This window comes from Homalodisca vitripennis, chromosome X, assembly GCF_021130785.1.
Source record: "Homalodisca vitripennis isolate AUS2020 chromosome X, UT_GWSS_2.1, whole genome shotgun sequence".
Classification (NCBI taxonomy): Eukaryota; Metazoa; Arthropoda; class Insecta; order Hemiptera; family Cicadellidae; genus Homalodisca; species Homalodisca vitripennis.
Window position 1 is genome coordinate 48,016,681 of NC_060215.1, and position 25,583 is coordinate 48,042,263.

At 35.2% G+C, this 25,583-nt stretch overlaps 2 protein-coding genes across 2 annotated transcripts; both read right to left on the minus strand.

The window, feature by feature from the left end:
• Positions 1 to 15,003: 15,003 nt before the first annotated feature.
• On the minus strand, positions 15,004 to 15,615 carry LOC124369441. The gene has a single exon (XM_046827447.1). It carries the CDS (start codon positions 15,613 to 15,615, stop codon positions 15,004 to 15,006), a length of 612 nt encoding a protein of 203 aa, XP_046683403.1.
• Positions 15,616 to 19,201: 3,586 nt separating this feature from the next.
• Positions 19,202 to 21,391, minus strand: LOC124369442. The gene is made up of 3 exons (XM_046827448.1): positions 20,769 to 21,391; positions 19,930 to 20,555; positions 19,202 to 19,692 (listed from the first exon to the last, which is right to left on the minus strand). The coding sequence occupies exons 1-3, from the start codon at positions 21,389 to 21,391 to the stop codon at positions 19,202 to 19,204; spliced, it is 1,740 nt and encodes a 579-aa protein (XP_046683404.1).
• Positions 21,392 to 25,583: the final 4,192 nt, after the last annotated feature.

A 25,583-nucleotide genomic window follows, 5' to 3' on the forward strand; every position in this document is an offset into this window, starting at 1 on the left:
CTAACGACGCAATTTTCAGTCTGATTAATGGTTTTAGTTCAGCTTTAATTTACGTCTTTTGAAAACTTATGTAATGAAAAAAGTACGGATATTCCCAAAACGAATATAGATATTAATACACAGAATGCGGAATGCAAAAGGATACATTTCAATCATGAATCACAACACCGCCTTTGCATTTAAACAACTTTGTCAAAACCCAATATAGGGGATCAAAGATAGCGACTAAAAGTATGAACTTAATCAAATTGAAGTACTGGCCAATCAACAATTATCAGTGGTAGCCCGGAGTCTATACCGGAGGGAATGGACGACCTGGGACAATATCAGAGGCGCGAGAACCTGCGGATCCTCGGAGTCGCAGAGACTGTTGGCGAGGACACTGACAAGTTGGTGGAGGATTTGTGTCAGAACAAGTTGGGGGTTGAGATGCAACCGGATTCTATAAACCCAATAATTGTGCGGTTCACCGGCTATCGTCAGCGTCAAAGAGTATTCTCGGCCAAGCAGAACCAAGGTATTTCTATCCGAGACCTCAATGCTTGAATGCGCGCCGGATACAGGGTAGCAGTCACCCAGAATGGACCGTGAAGCACTTGATTCTGCGGGTCAACCGATAAGTCAAAAAACACGCGACTAAAAGTATGAACTTAATCAAAATGAAGTACTGGCCAATCAACAATTATCAGTGGTAGCCCGGAGTCTATACCGGAGGGAATGGACGACCTGGGACAATATCAGAGGCGCGAGAACCTGCGGATCCTCGGAGTCGCAGAGACTGTTGGCGAGGACACTGACAAGTTGGTGGAGGATTTGTGTCAGAACAAGTTGGGGGTTGAGATGCAACCGGATTCTATAAACCCAATAATTGTGCGGTTCACCGGCTATCGTCAGCGTCAAAGAGTATTCTCGGCCAAGCAGAACCAAGGTATTTCTATCCGAGACCTGAATGCTTGAATGCGCGCCGGATACAGGGTAGCAGTCACCCAGAATGGACCGTGAAGCACTTGATTCTGCGGGTCAACCGATAAGTCAAAAAACACGCGACAAGATTTGCAGACATGACCTCGCCACAACATCCCGCCAACTAGTTGTAAGTTTACTCATTGAAAGGGGGGGGGGGTTAATTTGATTTATAATATGAAAATAATTTTGTTTTAGTAGCAAATGCAAAATTTAATTATATTACACACAGGATGTACATAAATGTTCATCTATTTTTAAATTTAAGCTTTTAAGACTTAAATATAGGTCTTTATATTGTAAATATGTATTTGTTAAAATAATGAATGCACCACAATTAAAAATCTAATGCACCTATATAAATGTAAATTTGATATAATTTCTAACTATTTATTATTTTAATCAGCTTAAAGTATTTCAATCAAACTACAGTATATTATTATTAAAGCTTTTATTATATATAAAATAATGTATTATATATATATATATAAAATATATTACATATATATTAAATATATTATATATATATATAAAATAAAAGCTCTAATAATAATTTAGTTTTTTATTGCATATACAATTAATAATTTTCAACTCTTCATTTTTAAGTGTCGCACCATATTACTATATAACAATTTATATTTTAGTTAAAACTTTAATAGTACATTTCCTCTATATTTTTAAAACAAGTATTTCTTGTTTATTACATAAAGTAATATTTGAAATTTGTAGTTATGAATTTTACAAAGTTTGAATTTTGTTGGTTTGTTTGAACCTAACCTAATCTTGAGAACCTAACCACGAATTTTACATTACACAGTTCACCGTAATAGTATTCGGATATATGTTTCAATAAGTGTTGCTTTGCTTTTTCTCTATTATATGCTATCAAAGGTATTTTTGTAAAGAAATAGTTAAAAGCAATAATTCATTTTAGTTTACACCCCGTGAAGTCTTATCTAGGTAATTAAAAACTTATATTAGCTAACGGTAAGTCACCGTTAACATTCCTCCGGGCCGTTATTCAACCGTTTACCATGTTTGCATTGGACTGGACTCAGATTATTTATTTATATTATCTTTGTAGACATTAGAAATACCTGCAAATATTTCATAGACAAAATGACACCTTTGATACATAAGTGATAATTCTGAGACCCTCATCATCACTAAAACACTCATTCACAAATAACGATATCAATAGAAAATTTGGAAGATGTTGTTCCTTTAATTTTTGAAGACTATCCATTAATATTTATGATTACTGCGAGTTATTCCTCCCTTTATATGTTTTTTGTTCAAATGTATTTCATAATTACAAGTCTATCATGTAATAGTTATTATTACTTAATTCTACAATAGAAATAAAAATAAACTTGTAAAATTTTCAAATTAATATTTCATACATGTCATCGTAATATCAAACCATTTTAAAATCACAAAATACAGCAGAAAGTTTTAGAAAACACGAGTTCGTTGGTTTTAAATGGTTGATGCCTAAATGAGCTAAGACACATTATAATATCCAATTTAAGTATCCAAATTAGCCTGTATGGGCCCGACACGAGTTACATTGACTGAGGATGGACAGGAAACATTTAGCTTATGGAGGTTAAAGTGTGCCGTTCCTTGTTCCAGGTAAAGAGAGATGGTGGGATCACTGAAGGAGATCATGTGTTAGCACATAATTTTGCGAAAATAACGGCATTCGACGATAATTTAAAAAATAATAATTTTAGAAGCATTGTTAATATACTCCACCTCAGTCAGGTGTGACAGTGGATAGTTTCAAGACAACACGTACCATTTACCAATATACTGAACTCATACACTGAAAATGTAATCAGTAATTTTTAGAGAGTTGTATTTTAGAAATATAAATACATGTAATAATGTCCACAAACATAATGGATTAAAAGAGAGTAGATTGAGAAATTTAGATAGAGAAGAGGTATTGGTGAATCTATCACAATAATACACTCAGCCGATTATCAGATCACAAAGCACGAAAGTAGACATATTCACGTTTTATGTGTTGATGAAACTAGTATATAATTCACATACAAACCAATTCTTAATATCCACGTTTTGTAAGGGTCGATTTTTTAATAGTCCTTGCACTGCTTAAAATGTCGCTTTTCACGCAATCAATAGAAACGTTTTCATCTCAAGGTAGCTTAAATGTATTTGGACCTATAAACTAAATTATAATAAGAAAGTAGAACAAAACATGTGAATATATTTTATGTCCTTCCAATATACATTTCATGCTACCGTTTCTCATTCAAGATATGGACGGTACTTTCAGGGATTTATATCACAGTTTCGAATTACGTGAAAGTAATACTACATAGATTTTTACTTCATTTTTCTATTTGTCTAATTATAAATGATCTCAAGAAAGTAAAAAATAAATTGTATTGTCACAGCTATTTATTTGCTTGAAACATCGATTTTGTATAATGTACCAATTTAGAGTTCAATATTTTGTGGAGGAGTTACAAAAGTGTAGAATTAAAAAAGAAAAACTGAATATTTGTACTACAGAACGATATTAACTGTCTGGAAATACCCTGTTTCCATCACAATCCTTCCATCGTCACAAAATTAAAAACATCCTATAACATGTTATTTTTCTTTTTGGTGTTGACACGCAAGCTAATTATAACATTGTACAGACAATAAGCGAATTTTCATTTACGCTGGCTTACTGTGGATAAAGGAAAACATAATGGAAAAACCTGTGAGTTAGTTTGTTACGTATTAATAATCCTAATAACTATAGTAATTTTAGTTCATCCTCAAATTGTTTGTTTCTTTACATGAAAGCTTTATATTGTTAAATATATGTGTAACCTACAACATTTTTGTTTAGTAACTTAGGCACCTAGACATAAATATTTGTCTATTTCATTATACAATTAAACAATAATACCTTTATAGTTTACTTACAATTATTATAGTAAAAAGAATGTACAGTTAAACTTAGATCTACCGTATTTAAATTTACATGAGCACAAACATTAACATTTAAAGGAAATTACTAATAAATTACTTTCAGCAGTAAAAGTACAAATTTCAGATCAAATTTGACTTAATTAATATTGTATTGTAGAACGTAGTCTGAGTTTATATAATATTCATGGTTGTTTTAGACCAGGCAGTTTCAGCAATAGGGTCTAGTTGACATGATAGTAACAGGTAACCAGCCGATATTGCCGTAACCAACTGGACTATTTTTGTCATTGGCGATGTGTTCCTCTCGAAGGCAGTAAAAGTAATCATAGTATGCAATAAATACCTATTACCTAATAAATACCTATAATTTACTTCTTTGCTCGTTTACCGAAACTTTATTTTTTCATATAAAGGTACACTTTTCTCAAAAAGTACTGAAGCTAGAAGGATTAACTTTTTTGTATGTGGACGGCATTGTATTATAGACTTGTTAGCAAAACTATTAAAATAGGTTACCATTTTTATTAAACGAAAAAATTATTAATTAATAGCTATTTTGAAGTAAATATTTTTAAAACTTCTTAAACATTTATGTTTTAATATTTTAACTTGAAAGTGCTTGTGTTAGCTAATCAAGCAATTGATTTCATAATGTTAAAATTTCAATTGTGTAGCTTTTATACTTCCTGAGAAAAATGTAACTTAATTTGATGACTTTAACAAGCATCGCATAGGCCTTTCCCGCTCCCCTTAAACTTAGAACTACCATATTTACATTTACACGACTACAAACTGTTATAGGCTCAAATAAGTGTTATAAGTAATATAAATTACTTTGAGCAACAAAAGTACAAAATTCAGATAAAATGTAACTTCATTAATATTGTACTGTAGAACGTAGTCTGAGATGATAGAACGGTCTTGGTTGTTTTAGACCAGGCAGTTTCAGCAATAGGGTCTAGTTGACATGATAGTAACAGGTAACCAGCCGATATTGCCGTAACCAACTGGACTATTTTTGTCATTGGCGATGTGTTCCTCTCGAAGGCAGTAAAAGTAATCATAGTATGCAATAAATACCTAATATACTTATTTGGATAAGTACCATTTGTAAATTTGTGACACAAAATGGAAAACACACCTACACAGAGAAGGAGAGGGGTTGGTAGTGAGAGGGGGGGAGGGAGAGAGAGAGAGAGAGAGAGAGAGAGAGAGAGAGAGAGAGAGAGAGAGAGAGAGAGAGAGATTTACAATTAACCAAATATTTGTAATACTGAACGCTATTAACTGTCCGGAAATATTAATAACATTATCGTTAAGTATTCAAATTATATTTACTGTTGACCACTTATTCACCTCTCTTAATCACAAGGAAGTAATGAAACCATTATATCACTGGATAGTATTGTCTAGGATACTCAACCTCCCATCAAAAATCTATGATTGGTTATAATTACCAACCCGACCACTTACCCGCCTCCGAGTTTCTATCATGGTAGTAATCAATCCATTTTATCACAGACTGGTATTTTCTAGGGGTATTTTATTCCCACCGACAAATAATGATTGAGTGTAAGTGCCAGGCGGACTACTTATCTGTCTCCGAGTTTCTAGCACGGTAGTAATCAATTTTATCACAGGCTGGTATTGTTTAGGGGTATTTTATTCCCACCGACAAATAATGATTGAGTGTAAGTGCCAGGCGGACTACTTATCTATCTCCGACTTCCTAGCACGGTAGTAACGTGACTATTCAATCACAGAACGATATCGAATAAATTAATTTATTTCCAATCAATATAAACATAATTATAAACTTTATCATTTTTGGAAATTGACTGACCACTTTTACACGTAGTGTGGCCAATTAGTAAATTGAAAAAAATAAATAAAGACACATTTAGGAGAGTCTAGCATCATATATTACTTTGAGCCGCCATTTGGGTATCTACAAACAGTATGTATGCAATAATATTTCATCAGTCTGCCGAGCTGGAAGGTCGAGTAGAGATAAGCGCTCCGTACGTGTAGTGTGTGTGCGTGCCTTCCTGCCCTACTAGTTCTATCGTGCAGTCCGCCTAGTTTTTCATGTTCTTTCTTTTACTATCTCAAAAAATTTTTCTATAACAAGTTGGTGTTATTTTTTGTTGTTGTTTTCTTTTCTCACCGTGTTACATTTACTACCGACAAGTACGTTGTGTGCAAGCTGCAGCCAGTCCTTGTCTTCTTCTGCGGAGGTGGCCAAGTGTGCAGAGTGTTCTAACCAGTTCCATCCCGCTTGCTGCCGCATCAGAACTGCTGAGAAGTTGAAACAGCTCAACTCTAGAGGAGGTGTGTGGAAGTGCGAGTCCTGCAGCGCTAAGTCTGAGTCAGATGACAGCAACACACTGGAACTATTGAAGAGTATCCAAAAGCAGATGGCAGTCGACAGTAAGGAGTTCAAGACAAGCTTCGCCACTCTGGAAAAGTCAATGGTGTCCATCCAAGAGTCGATGGCGAATATAATCACAAGGTTATCAGATATTGAGCAGGACAACATCAGACTGAGGGAGGAGTGCAGTGAGCTGAGGGAGAACAACAAGCAACTGAACCAGAGACTGTGGTCTGCGGAGAGCAAGATCCTGGACATGGAGCAGTACACAAGATTGAGCAATTTGGAGGTGAGAGGTGTTCCGGTAACAAGTGATGAAGACGTCTACACTATTCTGCAGTCTGTGGCTAATGCACTTCAAGTACCCTTCAACAACGAAGATATATCTACAGCTCATCGTCTTCAAGCACCTAAGAACCGCAACTTCCACGCTAGTATTGTTGTGCAGTTTGCTCGGAGGTCAGTGAGAGCTTCGTGGTTGACTGCGGCGAAGAAAAAGAAACTCCAGACGACTGATCTTCACTCATCTCTGAAGCCAGCCCCGGTGTTCGTCGTCGAGCATCTCTCCCCACACAACAGAGAACTTCTACAAGAAGCCAAGGCCATGGTCAGCGAGAACAAGCTAGCGTACGCCTGGTGCAGCAACGGCAAGATCCTCGTCCGGAAAAGTGAGAACTCTCGTGCAGTAAGGATTTTCCGCAGCCTAAACGAGCTAGAGACAGTAACTAGAGGACAATGTGACTTCAGGATAGGCCTATAGCCCATCACAATGTAACGTAAGCATTTTATTTTCGTATTTTCCATACATTTTTTAATCTTGAGCTAATTGAGGATATATATTGTTTTCTTATATATAATTTACTAATGAGTACTTATATACCATATTTGCATATATATAAATAATAAAAAGTTAAAGAGAAAGTTAATAACAACAACAACAATATTAGTTGTAGTTAGTTATAGTTAGCAAATTACTTACTTTTAAAAATATTATCAAATATCTTTAAATGTTCATTTATTTTCTCAATGTTATAAGTCTAATAACTTATTTTTCCTCTGAAATTTTAAGAATTTAATGAGGAATGTCGTTTTTGTGCTCGGTAATTCCGTAGGTGTATTTTGTTTTTTTCATAACTAATCAACAAATTCTGGAATTCAGGAGTACAGTTAAAATATGTAGGTATTTTCTTTTTTTAATCAAGTTTTACTTAGAAGGAAAAATACAACGTATTTTTGATTAGAGCTAATCCTGTAAACTGGTAAGGAAGTGTTACATAGTTACATTTTATTTCTTGCTATCTCAATATATAATTAATTAATTTTATCTTAATAGTTCAAGTATAGTCTAAAAGTCGATTGTAGTATTAGTATTGAAGTTAATTTCAAGATTATTAGGATTTTTTTGCATAGGTACCTATAGTAATCTTGGTTACACAAGTTTAAAAAAAAAGAAAAGTTTTTTTCTTGTGCTCTATGTATATATGTGTGTGTATATGTATATATGTATATGTAATTAGTATATACATAGTATATATGGGTAGCTGTATAGAGCGCAACTTCTGTAAGTTAGAATCAGTGTTTGTACTGAAAGATTAATAAATAAATCTTGGGATTATTTATTTTATTAGTATTTTTCTAAACTTCTCTAAAAATAAACATGTAAATTGTTAGTATAGCTATGATTTTATTTATAACTGTACAAAATGAAATACATATATACATATAAAATAATAGTGTAAAATCTTAAGCCAGGCTTAGATCAATGTTACATTCAAATAATAAAAAAGTAGCGGAATATTTGGTAGTTTTTCTTTTGTGTGGGTGGGATAGGCAGCTCATTCGCTATCAAACAGTTTAAGTCCTCTTTAATTTTTCTTATTCTTGTTTGAGTTATTCTTTATTTTTATATAAATTTAATATTTTTTTCCACAATAGAGTTTTTAGAAGAGTTAGCGGAGTACAGGAATATTAGCATTTTTGAATATGAAGATTTAAATCAGTTTTATTTGTCTAACGGTATCAATCAGTCCAGTGGTAACTTATCGATCCTGCATGTGAATATTAGAAGCTATAATAAACATATAGACGAGTTTTTAACTATTTTAAACAGTTTTAATGTGACATTTGATATCATAGTGTTAACGGAAACTTGGTTGGATGAAAGTGGTGTGATTGTTGGTTTGGATGGGTATGACGCTATAGTTAATAAAGTAAGCAGAAATCAAAATGATGGTGTGATTGTCTATGTACGAAAGTGTTTCAGTATTACGCATGAGGAAGTCAGAATGCATGGGGCCACAAGTATTAAGATAAACTTATCTGTAGGTAATGAGCGGCTTTGTTTACTCACAGTGTATCGTAGTTAGTCCCCTGACCTTGACCTACAGTTGTTTATTCAAGACCTGGAGGTATATTGTAATGATAGGCCCAGGGATCGCATGCACTGGATAGTTGGTGATATTAACTGTTGCATACTACAGGAAACACAAAATCTCCTCTCACAACAATACCTAGATGTTTTGTCCGGGTCCGGTTTTATTGGTTGTATTACTGTTCCCACAAGAGTTACGAACGTAAGTAAAAGTTGTATTGATCATATTTTTACAGACTGTAAGGAAATTAATAAGTTAACAAGCTCAGTTATTCAATCCGAACTGACGGATCATTTTTTTATTATTACAGAATTAAAAAACTGGATAGAAAAAACAAAATCGAAAAATAAAAAGTTAATACATTTTGTTGACGATGCAGCTGTGGGTCATCTTATATCCGAGTTAGATTGGTCTCCGGTCGTAGAAACGGATGATGTCAATGTTAGCCGCACTACTTGTTACAAATTTACAAAATATCATTAAAAACATGTACCAAAGAAAAAACTATCAAAATACAAAGCAATCAAACCTTGGATCACAAACAATTTAATTAAAGAAATCAGGAATAGGGACAAACTCAGTAAACAATTAAAAAAACAACCTTTTAACCCATTAGCATTAATGGCATTTAAAAATTGTCGTAATCGGGTAAATTCATTAGTAAAAAGTGCTAAGGAAAATTACTATAGAAATAAAATTATAACTTTGGAAGAACTTGGGAGAATTTATGGGAACTTCTAAATCCAAAGAAACGTTTCCTGTTGAACATTTTATATCTGGAAACACTAGAAGTGAAACTGATAATATTTTAGAAGCTGCTGATCAGTTTAATGAGTACTACGCCAATGTGTGTAGTAATTTGGCTAATGCAATCCCCCCTGTCACGGAGGTGGTTGTCAATGACGACGATTATCAGATAGACTCCGTATTCCAATTTTCTCCAGTTTCTCTTGAACAATTAGAGAAAAATGTTTTTGAACTGAAAGGGGGATCAGCTCCAGGCGTCGATGGGATCCATACAAAAGTTATTAAAAGTAATTTTCAAAATTTAAAAATTACTTTATTGTATTAGTATTACTTTATATTAGTCATGTTATTAATGTTAATTTGTCTCAGGGAAGATATCCAGATGTTTTTAAGATTGGCAAAGTAATTCCAATTTATAAAAGTGGCAAAAAAAATTTGATCATTAACTATAGGCCTATTACTCTCGCTTGTGTTCTGGCAAAACTCATTGATAAGAGTGTTAAATTACAGCTTGTTGATTATTTAACGAGGAACAATTTCTTGTTTTCAAATCAATTTGGTTTTAGAAGAGATAAAAATATTAATGATAATTTATTTATGGTTACAAAAGAAATTCATGAAACAATCGGCCTTAATAATAATAAATGTATTATGGTGTTTATTGACTTGGCGAAAGCTTTTGATTCTGTTGATCGTGGTATTTTATTAACAAAATTGGTTAATGCTGGTATAAGGGACTTTAGCACTTGATTGGTTTAAAAGCTACTTAAGTGATAGGCGTCAGTTGGTGTCGATAATGGGTGATAGTAGTAGATTAGCAGAAATTGATTACGGGGTTATACAAGGGAGTACCCTTGGTCCAATTCTATTTTTAATATATATGAACAATCTAGGTAGGGTTAGGTTAGATAATGGCAAGATATTTCTTTATGCTGACGATACTGCTCTTATATTCGAGGGTTCGACCTGGGATGAAGCTTATGGTAATGCTGAACAGGGTCTCCGTACGGTTAAGGGGTGGTTTGACCAAAATAAGCTTACTGTCAATTCGCAAAAAACTAAGTGCATGGCCATCTCTCTTCGATCTTCTTCTGATCCTGTGGGATTACAACTCAGGTTACATACTTGTGGCAGAATGAATGGTTGCACAACGTGTGAGTGTGTTGAGAGTGTGGACGAATATAAGTATTTAGGAGTGACATTTGATAAGAGAATGAGTTGGGCCCCACACATCATTACAATAAGGAACAAGCTTATAAAATTCATATTTGTTTTAGCCAATTTGCGCCGGGTGGTTAATCTGAACGTTGTTAAATGTGTGTATAATGCTTATGTTCAATCGGTTTTACAGTCTGGAATAATCGCCTGGGGTGGAGCAAATAAAAATGTAATTAATCCATTAGAAATAGTACAAAAGGCTATTATTAAATCTATCTTACAGAAAGACAGAAGATACCCGACAAACTTAATTTTCGATGAATTTAAAGTTTTCAATATAAATCAACTCTATGTAAGAACCCTTATTTTATATATTTTTGACAACGAGTCTACCCTTTTCACACCTATAGGCCATCACTACCTTACTCGTTCAGTGGAAAATATTGGAATTGTGATTCCTAGATTATCGAAATCTATTAACAAAACCTGTTCGTTCTACATAATTAAAATGTTGTATGCAAATTTACCAGCACACCATAAAGTTAACGATGTCCTAAGAATAAATAGTTACAAAAATTTAGTAAACAAATGGTTAGTTGAAGTGGGGAGAGAAGGTGTTGAACGGTTTATTGTTTCTATATTATATTCCTAACGAGTGGTGTGGTGTGTGTGGGGGTGTGTGTTTTTGTGGTGTGTGTGTGTACGAGAGCGGCTGGGTGTGTGTGAGAGAGAATGAGTGAGTAATTGGGAGGAGAGTGTGAGTGAATGTAAAAGGGAGGAGAGAGGGAGATTGACTGAAAGGAGTGAGAAAGAGATAGAGAGAGAAATTGCTGATTTGTCTTGTATTTGTTGATGGTTTCGCATGCAGGACGAAAGGATGCCGAAATTTTATACTGTTACATAATTTTACAAATTAGGTAATTGTAATTAGCTTATCAAATAAGTAGTCTCAAATTGTATTACCTTTCTTTTCTCATCTATCTCTAATTCGCTAATTTAAGTTATGTTAAACCTATTCATAAATTGATTACAAGAGTTAATTTTTTTGTTTCTTAGAAATAATTCTGCTATCTTATATTTTTATTTATACTTTATGTTTGCTATATTTATTTAGTAGACTTTTAGAGCTCGTTCCCAGCACACAGGCATATGCCTTTGCTGGGAACATATTTCACTTACAAATATGTATGTATTTAATGATTTCTGTGTGAAATAAAGTTTCTCATTTCTCAATACAATTCAGAAAATAAATTACATACAACAAACAAAACACAAAAAATAAATAAGTTATACACCACAATACATATACAAATATAATTAACAATAAATACTAATAAATATCAATACATTACCAATAAACAATGATAAGAAGCAATATATAATATATACATAGACCATGAAACTCTTTACACCTTATGACATCACAGTACTCAAATAGCCACTGTCTTGCTGCAAAGAAAGCCAAATAATTACTTTTTGACAAAATTTTTTTAAATTTGGAATATTTTTAATGTGTAATGGAATATGATTAAAAATCTTTGGTCCTAAATACTGAAAAGAATGGCGAAAAATGGATTTATTTACTATTGGTAGTCTAAAATTATTTCTATTTACATATCTAGTATAATAATGTATATTATCATTGCCTACATTCCCACTTCTAATAAAAAACAATCTTAGGACTTTGTACACAAAAGATGTTGAATAGGTTTAATATTTATTTCTTTGTAGAGGGGAAAGGAACTTTCCCTTTTTAATTTTTTTAACATGGCACGTAAAAAGTAGTTTTGGGTGGTTCTTAATTTGTCTATCAGATACTTATATGTCCCGCCCCAACATATTATACCATATTGCAATGTAGAGTTTATTAAGCCAAAATAGAGGGAACGTAGAAGGCCACTATTACAAAAAATTCTTAAAAAGTAAAAAGTTCTAATAGAAGATTTTAATTTTTTATTCAAACTATTAATATGTTGTTCAAAATTAATTTTTTCATCCAAAATAATCCTCAGATACTTAAAATGGTTTACTCTTTCCAAAGGTAGACAATCACACACTGTTAAATTAAATAAAACCGAATGGTAGGTGAGAGGAAGTGGTATTTCAAAACCACGAAAATCAAAATTGACAAATTTGGTTTTGTTTACATTTACTTGCATTTTGGAGGCACCATTGTCTTAACAGTAAGAGATCTTGATTGATTAAATCACCAAGTACAATAGAATCCTTATTTGAATAAATTAACGCTATGTCGTCTGCAAAAGCACTGACTTTTCCATGAAAATTAAGTTCCAATAAATCATTTACGAATATCAGGAAAAGAACTGCAGAGGTCACTGAGCCCTGTGGGACACCAGATTCAACTACTTTAGGAGAGCTGTAATTACTCAAAACTGTTACTTTTTGTTGTCTGCCTACCAAGAAACATCTAAACCAACACAATGCTGTTCCCCTAATACCTATCGCCTCCAGCTTACCTAAGAGAATCTCATGATCAACTAAATCGAACGCTTTTTTAAAATCTATAAGGAGTCCCGATGTTTTACAATTGGAGTTAAGGCTGTTGTAAATATTTTCTGTAACATTTAATAAAGCATCTTCGGTTGATTTACCCTTTAAAAATCCAAATTGATTACTACTAAGAAAATTTATTTTGTTTAAATATCTATGCAATCTTATAACCATTAGTTTTTCAAATAATTTGGAAAAAATTGAAAGTAAACTAATTGGACGTATATTGTCCAATTTTGAGGAAGTTTTACTTTTAAGAATTGGTACAACAGAACTCAATTTTAGGCTTTCTGGAAATATACCCTGACTAAAACTGTTATTGATAATATAAGTCAGTACTGGCGCTACATCATCAACAATAAATTTCAATAGTTTCGCAGAAATATTATCATATCCAGTAGATTTTTTATTTTTTAGACTTCTTACGACAGACTTTATCTCGTCCTCTGTAGTTGGCGCAATAAAAAAGGATTGTTGGGAAGTGCATATTGGAAGTAGGTTGGCAGTCGGGACTGCACTAGGACGGTCAGACTGTACTGAGGTAAGGTAGTCATTTACCTCCTTCGCGATAACTCAAGGATCTGTTACAATAGTACCGTCTGCCAATCCAATATTGTCAATACTTTTGTCCGAGACTTGACCCGTTAAACTATTTATTATTTTCCACTGCCGAGATACGTCTTTGTTACAGTCTAATAATAATTTAGAATAATATTGGTTTTTTACAAAAGCAATTTTTAGATTTAAATCGGTGCAAAACTTAATGAAATAATTTTTAAATGCTGTGTCATACAATCTTCTTTTACTACTCTTGTAAAGCCTCTTACGCCTATTAATACCATTCAAAATATCAAAGATCATCCATGGACTTAATGATTTGGATTTCTGTAATTTATTACCCCTGCTTATCCTTTTACAACTTAAAGCTACAATTGTACACAGAATATCATTAAATTTACAATAACAAATATTTACATCATTATCACTGTAGACTATATCCCAATTAACGACTTTCAGTTTATCTTTAACTAAGTTATAATCGACTAGAAGATTGTCATTATTCGACTTGTTAGTTAAAGTATTTACATTAGGTGATTGGTTGTACACATTGTTGTAAACAAGTCCCAAAATACAATGGTCTGTAATACCATGGTCAAAAACTGCACTTTTAAAGGAATTTATGTTTTTACTTCTACCAAAAATATGATCTATACAAGTTTTAAATGTAACAGTAATTCTAGTAGGTGTGTTTATTAATGATATGAAACCATGATTATTAAGTAAGTTCGTATATTCATTCAAAATTGGTTTATTATCAAGAATATTCACATTTATGTCGCCAACGTAAACCACATTACTATGAATATTCTTAATTATTTCAGTTAACTCGCCAATAAACAAATTTTCAGAAGCGCATTGGAGCCTATACAAAAAAAAAAACAATTTAAAATAGCGTTTATTGATAGTAATATTCAACAATAAGGCATCGGCTGAAGTCATATCTATTTCTAATCTACTACAATCTATACTATTGTTTACATAACAGATAACACCACCTGATCTGTATGTATCATTGCACTGAGCAAACAACTTATATCCTGGTATGTTATATAAATTAATTTCGGCAGAACCTATCCAAATTTCGCTAATTATTATAAAATGTATTTCCCCACTTATGTTATTCATTTCCGCCCATCAAAATTTTTCCGTATACTTCTAATATTGGTGTGAATGAAATTCAGATTATCAGTGTTATTTTGGGGATCGAAAAAAAAAACATTAATATCTAAGTTTACACTATTTGACATGGCCTATTGGAAGTTAAAGAAATTCTGGTGATTGACAAATTTAAATTAAACACAAACACATATCTGTTGAAATTTGGTTTTAAGACTAGCACGTTAACAAAAAACTACTGAAGCTTGTTTAGTTCATCATAACTGTCAACTTTTTTATACTTCTCCCCCTGCCGTCCCTACACCATGCATACGTATATCCTATTTCTTTACACCTGGCTTTTAAGTTTGACAGGAATACCTTATTGTCCGGAGATAGATGCTCGTTTACGTACATACTGTCTGTTGGGAAGGACGCGTTGACATCTTGAGCTGTCATCTTTTTCTTCTCCCTGAACTTGCCAATAATATTGTCTCGGGTCATTCTGCTGACGAACTGGACAATAAGTGGAGGGTGGCGATCCTTCCTGAATGTCGGTACTCTGTGAGCTGCTGAGATGTCCTTCTTGTCGATCTCCATCTCCAGGGCTGTTCCGACGCCTTTGACGAGCTCGACAACATTCTCCTGCGGGGTGACTGGAAGACCGCTGATTTCAACATTGTTCTTTCTAGAATATTGATCTAACGCTCTAACTTTCTCATTTAGTTTAGCTACTTCATTTGTTAGACTTATGTTCTTAATGCGAAGATTTTCGTTTTCCTTTTTTAAAACAGCAAACTCTGTCTTTACGTCTTTCATGACTCGCACAGATTCATCAAGCTTGTCCGAAACAAATTGAACAGTTGACCTCAGGTCGCTCATTTCATTTCTGAAATTTTTCAGCTCCTCAAAAAATCGGTTTTAAAGTCATTCAACACTTTGAAAATAAAGTCTTTGGTGTAAGAGTCAGAGTTTGTACCAGACGACATTCTTCGACATTCTTTGCACTTCCAATCTCGATTAGAACGTGTTTTTTACCCTCTAAATCGTTCTTTACACACAGAGCGTGAAACAAGTTCTCGCATCCACCAACACGCCTTACGTACAAATCGATTTCTTCAGCTGAGATGTCTCGATTGCAGATACCAAAAAGTGACGACATAATTATATAAACAATTAAATTAACAAGAAACACATAAAGTAATGTAATAACAAGTTAAAGCGGGTCGCGACAAGACTTTACACGCACAAACTTATCACTGCGGAGCTTATCAGCAAGCAGCTAAACTACTCGGCGTACAGAGCCAGACTGAATTGTCCAGGGTGTTAATCTCCCATCAACAATTTATGACTGAAGATAAGTACCAACCCGACCACTTATCCGCCTCCGAGTTCTTAGCACGGTAGTAATGCAACCATTTAATCACAGAACAACATTGTGCACAGTTTTAAACTCCCATCAGCAATCTATGATTGATTATAAGTACCAACCATACCACTTATCCGCCTCCGAGTTCTTAGCACGGTAGTAATGCAACCATTTAATCACAGAACAACATTGTGCACAGTTTTAAACTCCCATCAGCAATCTATGATTGATTATAAGTACCAACCCTACCACTTATCCGCCTCCGAGTTCTTAGCACGGTAGTAATGCAACCATTTAATCACAGAACAACATTGTGCACGGTTTTAAACTCCCATCAGCAATCTATGATTGATTATAAGTACCAACCCGACCACTTATCCGCCTCCGGGTTCCTAGCACGGTAGTAATGAATCCATTATATCACAGGCTGGTATTGTCTAGGGGTATTAATTTCCCACCAACAAATAATGATAGAGGGAAACTACCAACCCGATAACTTATCCACCTCTGGTTTTCTCGTAAGGTAGTAATGAATCCTTTCTATCACATTATGGTATTGTCCAGGGGTTTTAACCTCCTACCAACAAACTATGTCTGAGGGTAACTACCAACCCGATAACTTATCCACCTGTGGTTTTCTCGTAAGGTAGTAATGAATCCTTTCTATCACATTATGGTATTGTCCAGGGGTTTTAACCTCCTACCAACAAACTATGTCTGAGGGTAACTACCAACCCGATAACTTATCCACCTCTGGGTTTTTCGCAAGGTAGTAATGAATCCTTTCTATCACAGGATAGTATTGTCCAGGGGTTTTAACCTCCTACCAACAACCTATGTCTGAGGGTAACTACCAACCCGATATCTTATCCACCTCTAGGTTTTTGCAAGATAGTAATGAATCCTTTCTATCACAGGATAGTATTGTCCAGGGGTATTAACCTGCTACTATCAAACTATGGCTGAGGGTAACTTCCACCCCGACCACTTATCCGCCTCTGAATTCCTAGCACGGTAATTATGTCACCATTCAATCACAGGACAATATTGTCGAGGCTGAATGACAGTGATTAAATTGACTAATAACTGATAAAGATTTCAGCTTATGATTCAATTAGAGTCCGGCAAACCTTAACATACTATGCACCAGATAGCAGCAACAAAATTGATTAATCTCGGTGATTCCGCACAATGAGTCAATAAATTAATACCATTCAAAATATCAAAGGTCATCCATGGACTTAATGATTTGGATTTCTGTAATTTATTACCCCTGCATTTTAAAAGGGACCCTTATTTGTTTGAGCCTGTTTGATGCCTTAATTAACAAAAGATTAGATACGTTTCAGCTAACACCTATCTCCTGTGTGGAATTTGAATCTAATTACTCCTATATTTTATCACAACCTCAACTCAACTCATTTTTAGAGGCCTTCGGTTTAAATGGTCCAATTACTTTTATAGTGCTAGTTACAACGAAGAAAAACGTAGAAAACGTTTTCAGGTTTGATAAAATGAAAACAGAAGCGATGCCAACTCTATACATATAAGATCAATCCTGAAGCGCAACGATGTAAAATAATTTTTTTCGTACACCTGATGGTGTAACGTAGAGCATTATTTGTGACGTTTGAGTTGAACATTGATGTTCCGTGAGGTTGTGATGAAATATAAGAGGAATAAGATTCAAATTCCATAGGAACTTTGGAAGTGAATGTTTGTTAAAAAGTTAGTCAAACATAACTTAATTCCATGGTATGATAAGAAGACTAGCCGAATCATTGACTGAACGAGAAAAGGAACGCGTTAATACCACTACGCTTTATTACTTGATGAGTGTTCTGTCAGTTGCAAATAACTTCTAACTTCATGTTATCAAAATAGTTTAAATATTTAAGAGAATAGAGTATTTTAATAGCTGTAAGAAAAATAGCAACAGTACCATAGAACTAAATAAAAAAAACTGATATATTTTTCCCGATTGGTGAATTCAAAATAGATAAACACAAAGATCAGTATTTATGTATGGTAAAATTACATTTGAAAAAAAATAGTCTATTAAAGCTAATTTCAAATACAATCCTATAAAAGAGAAATAGCAAGAGCAAGATTAAGAAAATCACAGTTCCTAAAGTAATTGCAACGACGAAATACTTTTTGAAATAGACTAATCTAATTCAATTCTTAAAGATAAATCTTAGTTGGGCGGTACCTAGAAAAGAAGAAAGTAAGTGTCAAAGTAAGAATAGCGGATGAATAAGTAATTAACAAAATAATACTTTTCCAAAGAAAAAACTTCAGAATATTAAATTAGGTGCACTTTTTGTTAGTGTGCCAGTGAATCTTAACAGTACCACAGTTCAGTAAAGAGTCATGGTCTGATAATTGTTTTTATATTTTAATAACTCTGGCTGTAATAAAAAATCTCTGCCTTTTAGAGTATTGCCATTATTCTGTAAATTTTCCAAAGCCGTTTTTTATGTATAGGATCGTGTGGAAACCTAACGGAAATTATAATATTATGCCAATTCTGATTGTTATTGTCCAAACTAATCGCGATTGTTAGGATTCCCATATCGTTTATGAAACCAGGCACAAACTCGTCTTGAGAATATCTGTAGGTTTCACATGGGATCCTAATGGTAATTCTAATGTTTTGACAATTACAATTGTTGTTATTGCAAAAAAATCGAATCGTTTTTTCGGAATTCCATAATTGGTTATGAAACAATGCACAAACTATCGTCTTGAGCCTATGTATAACATTCATGTGGAAGCATACTGGTAATTTGTACTGTAATTTAAAAAGTCTTATACAATCTTATACAAATTTTTGCACAGGAATTGTGTTTTTTAAAGACTTGCACTACTGGTAATGAAACCTTGCAAAAATTTCGTCTTGTATATTTCCACAGGATTATTTGGGGTCATAATATTAATTATGATGTTTCAAAAATTCTAAGTATGGAATATTCCTTGTCTTCTAGGTTAATTTACACGAAAACCTAATTTGGTACTGTGTTTTGGTGATGTAGATAAAAAAAAAATTATTATCGGGTTAAATAAAGCTCCAAACACATTGGCGACGCCTACACCTGGCTACTGATCCCTTTCGTTGATTTTATCTCTCAGAAGGTGCTGTGCATAAGCTGCGACAGCTGACCAGTTTTCTTCTTGTGTGATCATATAGGTCACCAGGCTTGAGGGGGAGAGCCTGGCGTCTATCATCTCTTCGGCGCTGTTTCTGTAGTCCTTCCACCTAGCATACTCGAAGAACGTGTGTTCGGCATCGTCGATTTTGTTCAGGCAATATTTGCACGTTGGCTTGTCATGTAGTCTCATCCTGAAGAGGTAGTCGTTGAACCGGCCGTGGACCTTCAAGAACTGTGTCAGGAAAAAGTCCGTTTCTCCGTGCTTTCGAGAGAGCCAGACGTTGATGTCCGGTATCAGCCGTGCCATCCATCTGCCCGTCTCTCCCGACGTCCATCGATCTTGCCACTCCTGTAGCGTTTCCGTCTTTATCCTCGTTCTTGCCTCCTTGGAGTTGTCACCATTTCTTATAGCGTCGTAGAGTTTCACTCTTTCAAATTCTAACAAATCAATCGGTGTGGCTCCTGCTATTACCAGAATGGCTGCTTCCTAAATCGTTCGGTAGGCAAAAGCTACCCAAAGAGCTCCTCGTCGCTGCACCTCAGCTATTTTGCGTCGGCATGCCTTTTGCTTTAAAATATCCGCCCATGTTTCCGCTCCATAAAGCAGCACTGAATGAAATGTTTGCAGTAGCACTCTTCATTTTTTGGCTCGTGGTCCCGTGGTATTCGTCATACTTCTTGACAAGCTAGACACTGTCCTGTTAGCCTTCGTGCATGCGTTTTCAAGATGTTCTCTGAAAGACAGCTTTTCGTCTATCATTACCCCCAGATAACGCTGAGCCCTTGTTGTCGTCAACGTTGTGCCTCCCACGTCTACAGTGAATGGTTTTGGGAACCATTTTTGACGAGTCAGGACGACCATCTCGGTTTTCTGCTTGGCGAGTTTCAGGTGGTGTTTCTCGAGCCAAGTTTCAACTGTGTCAATAGTCTCTCGGACCATCAAGTCTGCCTCCTCTACACTGTCAACTACTATCGTAGCCGTGACGTTGTCCGCAAAGCCCTTGAGTTCCACTTGCTTTGGTAGCGGGAATTCCAGGAGCTCGTCGTAGTCCGTGTTCCATAGGTCGGTCCCCATAATTGAGCCTTGTGACACGCCAGCCGTTATCTCATATTCTTGTGTGCCTTCCGTCGTTTCCGCTAACAGCGTTCTTTCGTTCAGATAGTCATGAACTATGGCAAGATTTGCTGGATCCGCGTCAAATTTGTGCTCCAAAGCGTCCAAGATGTCACCCCAATTTGCACTGTTGAAGGAGTTTTTGATGTCTAATGTGAGGATCAGACACACCTTGCGGGCTTTGAGGCTACCATACCACGCTTCTCTCGATATCTTTATTACATTATGGATCGCGCCAACTGTCCTGATTGTCCTTTCCGGAAGCTGTGTTTGTTTATGGCGAAGCCTCCAACCCGATCGATATGGTTACGGAGTCTTCCTTGTATGAGATTCTCGAGTTGTTTCCCAGCAATGTCTAGCATGCAGAGTGGTCTAAACGACGAAGGTGTTACGGGGCTACCTTTGCCATTGTCCAGTAGTACTCTGTTGCTTCCAGATCGCAGAAAACGTGCCCATTTCCAGGCATGCATTGTAGGCATTCAGCAGTATGGCTGGGAAATCCAGGGCTACAGTATTAATCACCAACGTCAGAATGCCATCAGGGCCGGATGCTTTTCCTGATTTGAGAATCTTTGCTGCATCTTGCAGTTTCTTTATTGTGAAAGGCGTTGTTTCTGCATAATGCCTCTTCTCCCGCGGCGGGTATTTGGGAAACAACTCCGCTACAATGCTGTTCATCAATGCAGGAGGTTTCGGCGACTCTGGTAGAGCCTTTCCGAGTCGTTTAACAACAATATGGTATGCTTTTCCCCAGATGTCTCCGTCAAGGTTGTTACAGATTTCTCTCCACAGCTTTGCTTTACTAGCTTTAATGGCCCGGTTTTTCTTGGCCTGTTTGTATTTGGACAAAGGTAGATCTTGAGTGAGAGAGCGTTTTGCAGCTCTCGTTGCTCGCCGACGTAACTCATGGCATGATTTTCGAAGCTCTGCTATCTCTTGTGACCACCAATATGCCGGTCTATGAGAGCCTCGCCTTTTCCGTCGTGGAATAGAAGCATCACATGAGGCGGTGATCAATCCCATTGTTTTTGACACGATTGCCTCTGTCTCATGACGGGTATTCGGAGTCGGGTTATTCTGAAAAGAGGACGAGTTTCGGGTCAGAAAATCTCGAAATACCTCTAAGTCAAGTTTTCCGGCGTTCCACTTCTTCTTCTGAAGGTTATGTTGTGGAGCTGGAGTAGGTGCTGTGCCGATGCTGAAAGTAATATGTTGATGGTCTCTTCAACTGTATTCTTCGGACACAGACCAGTCTTCAATTATGTTGGCGGTCCTTAGAGTTGCCAATGAAATGTCAAGAATGCATTCTCGGTATCCTGGTCGTCGAAAAGTCGTAGTGTTTCCAGTGTTTAGAACTACAAGATTGAGCCTTGCTGCGACATCCCCAACTTCATTTCCTCGCAGCACCCCATTCGACCGATTTGGCGTTAAAGTCCCCACCTACGATGACTTCACCGTCGGACTTGAGGATACCATTCTCTATGTTTGCTACTTTTTGACGGAATGCACTGATCCTGTCATTAGGTGAGAGATAGACGCTCATGAAGTAGGTTGTCAGGGTTTGAATCCAAACAAAGTCTGCTCCACTGCCCTTATCGATGACGATAACCTTCTTCGGATTTGTGACCCATATTCCTGCTGTGCTGGTTTTATCAGCAAGCCATATTTTATCCAGGATGTTCAGATTTTGCTGCCAGATAAGGCAGATATCGATCTTTCTTCGAAGACGCGTTGACGCAATAGGTTATGCGCCCGCGCACCTATTTAAGTTGTCTTGTAGTATTTGCGTCATTTTTGCCCTCTCGTAGCTTCGGCAATTAATTGCGGTGCGGAATGCTCTACAAGCTCAGGAGCCGGCAATGTGACATAAACCATCCTGAATGTCCTTTTCTGGCGTGCAGAGGAAGCATTTTGGCTTCTCTACGCAGTCTGCGGACTTATGGTTTTCTGCCCCACATTTAAAACAACACTTGCTTCTATCAGGCCCCGTAAAGTTACGTGTTTGATAACCAAAACCAAGGCATTTCAAGCAGCGGGTTACTTTCGCAACTGAGCGAATACGGCAGTTCACCCATCCGATCTTTATATGGGCCTTATCAAGGCATTGTTGGCGTTGGCCTCATCTATCTCGTAAAAAGCGGCTCGTTGTCCTCGTGATGTAACGTTTGTCAGGTTGACACGTTTTATCTCCAGACTACTAGTGAAGTCGCGCTTGAGTGCTTCACGGACGTCGCCTTCAGTGGAGACTCCATCTAGTTCAAGGATCTCGATCGTTGTTAATGGTATCAGTGTCCTGACCGTTCCGATGCGAGCAGTCGCTGACTTGATTACCTCAGTAAAAGCGACACTATCTTCGGTCTTGCGAGTCATCTCCAGGAGAACACCTCCACGCTTCGTTTGTTTGATAGACTTTATGTCTACTCCAGTCTCTGAAGGGTTTACCTTGGCCTTAATTTCCTTGAGGAGATCCGAATATGTCTAGCCTTCTACTGGTTGAACGAGTACTGCCTTGGTTATTGGTTTTCTCCTGTTCGCTTTGCGATGATTATCTTTCGGGCCATCGTTACCTTGGGGTTTTTGGACTTGCTTCGATGTTGCTGTCGGGTCTTGTGGTGCTTATCTAGGTAATTAAACACTTATATTAGCTATCGTTAAGTCACCGTTAACATTCCTCCGGGCCGATATTCAACCGTTTACCATGTTTATCATTGGACTGGACGCATATTAATTATTTATATTCTGTTTGTAGACATTAGAAATACCTGAAACTATTTTATAGACAAAATGACACCTTTGATAGAGAAGTGACCAATCTTAGACCCTCATTCTCACTCAAACACTCAGTCACAAAAAAGCTGTGAATAAACATTTTGACGAATTTTATCTCTTTATATTCTAATACCAATCTGTTAATAGTTACAAATACTTTGGAGTTGTTCCAGGAAAAGGTTATGTGTCATAATATATATCATTAATTAAATCTTTTTGCTATAATTGTTATTATTACTTAACTATACAATAGAAATTAAAATAATGCAACATAATGATGAAACAATAATCAAAATGAAAAGAACTTGTAAAATTTTAAAATGTTAAAACACTTTATATGTGTATTACAAATCATACGATTTTATAATCACAAAATTAAGCTAAATGTTTTAGGAAACACGAGTTCATTCGTTGTAAATAGTGGTGTCTTATCAAGCTAGGACACATCATATCATCCAATTTAAACATCCAAATTCTGTATGGGCCTGACACGAGGTACAATGATAAATATTTTAATATTTAAATATTAGTTAAATATAATAGTTAAATATTTTGTGGGTGAGTTAAAAACGTGTAAAATTAAAAATAATTGACTACATATTTGTAATACTGAATGATATTACCTGTCTGGAAATACCCTGTTTCCTTCACAATACTTCTACTTCCATCGTCACAAAATTAAAAACATGTTCTTTTTCTTTTGTTGTTGGCATGCAAGTTAACTATAACATTGTACAAACAGTATGCGAATTTTCATTTCCGCTGGCTTACTGTAGATAATGAAAAACATAATGGAACAAAACCTGTGTGTTAGTTTGTTACGTATTAATAATACTAATAGCTATAGTATTTGAAATTCATCCTCAAATTGTTTTTTATTTTTATAAAAGCTGTATATTGTTACATATATGTGTAACCAACAACATTTTTGTTTAGTAACTTAGGCAACTAGACATAAATATTTGGTTATTATACAATTAAACAATAATACCTTTATAGTTTACTTACAATTATTACAGTAAACAAGAATGTATAGTTAAACTTAGAAGTACCATATTTAAATTTACATGAGCACAAACACTAAAATTTAAAGTAAACTAGTGATGTAACACAAGTACAAAAAGATCAAATTTAAAATAATTAATATTGTACTGTTGAACGTAGTCTGAGTTGATAGAATGGTCATGGTTGTCTTAGACCAGGCAGTTTCAGCCTAATGGCCCTGTGAACTGATTATCACAGATCACGATCCACTATGCTGAAACCAACTGGACAATTTTTATCATTGGCGATGTCTTCCTCTCGAAGGCAGTAAAATTAAACATAGTATGCAATAAATACGTAATATACTTATTTTGATAATTGGCACTTGTAAATTTGATTAAACAAACAATGATACAAATAGAACCACACAGATATTTATGTGTATGTATGATGTATGTATGCATGCATATATAAGAAGTCTGGTCGTTAGTATTTCTGTAAGATGGTTTACTAATCCTTTTCTCTCAAAGGCACAGTTACATATATTATACCAAAAATAAGTGGTGAATAAGATAATACGATATAACTACACTTATAACGGAATTCGGTATCAAAAGACTTTCAGGACACCAGTTCCTGACCGCTGTTATATTACTTTCACGGTGAAGTAAGTCTCTTCTCCAGAATTACTAGAAAAATGTTAGATATCATAAAAGAACAGAAGGCAGTTAATAGATAAGATATTGACGATATTTATTAAAACTTTAAAAAGAATCTACCCCAGGTGTAAGCTTTTTGGCACAGCAAATTTCACTACAAATACGTTCGTTGTTGCTTCTCCAATCTTACCGTCGACGTGCGGGAAGGTACGAAACAAGCAATCTAATAGGTGAACAACTAATGCTATAGGCCTGAAGTTCATATATTAAGAGACTTTAGCCTGCGATTTTGAGTGCTTAAGCAAAATCTGGTTTACTTTATACATTTGGCATCGTTTTGTGATTTCTTATCAAATAATGTTTTTATACAATACCCCAGGTGTGTAGCTGTAGACCACCTAGATGAAAAGCCAAGCTGTACGAACTTATGACATTTTTAAAAGAAACCTTAATGCAATTGAGAAATGAACTCAAATTTGCTCGATTAATTTTGTGGCCACTGGAGGAAAGAAGATAAAAATGGAGAATGAATCAATAAACATAAAATATAAATTTGCTGTGTCATAGTATAATTTGTAGAACTTGAATTTTATGTATGATTCAACACATTAATGATTCTGTCCATAGAAATAATGACCATTTTATGTCACCATAAATTTAACTCAGTATGTCACAATAATATGTACTTTTGTTACGTATGAATGTTTATACATTTGGTCTCAAATTAGTGTGTATTTTAAACGAGCATTGCCTTACAATATTTATATTATTGAAAAAATCAGAATAAACACATATAATATAAA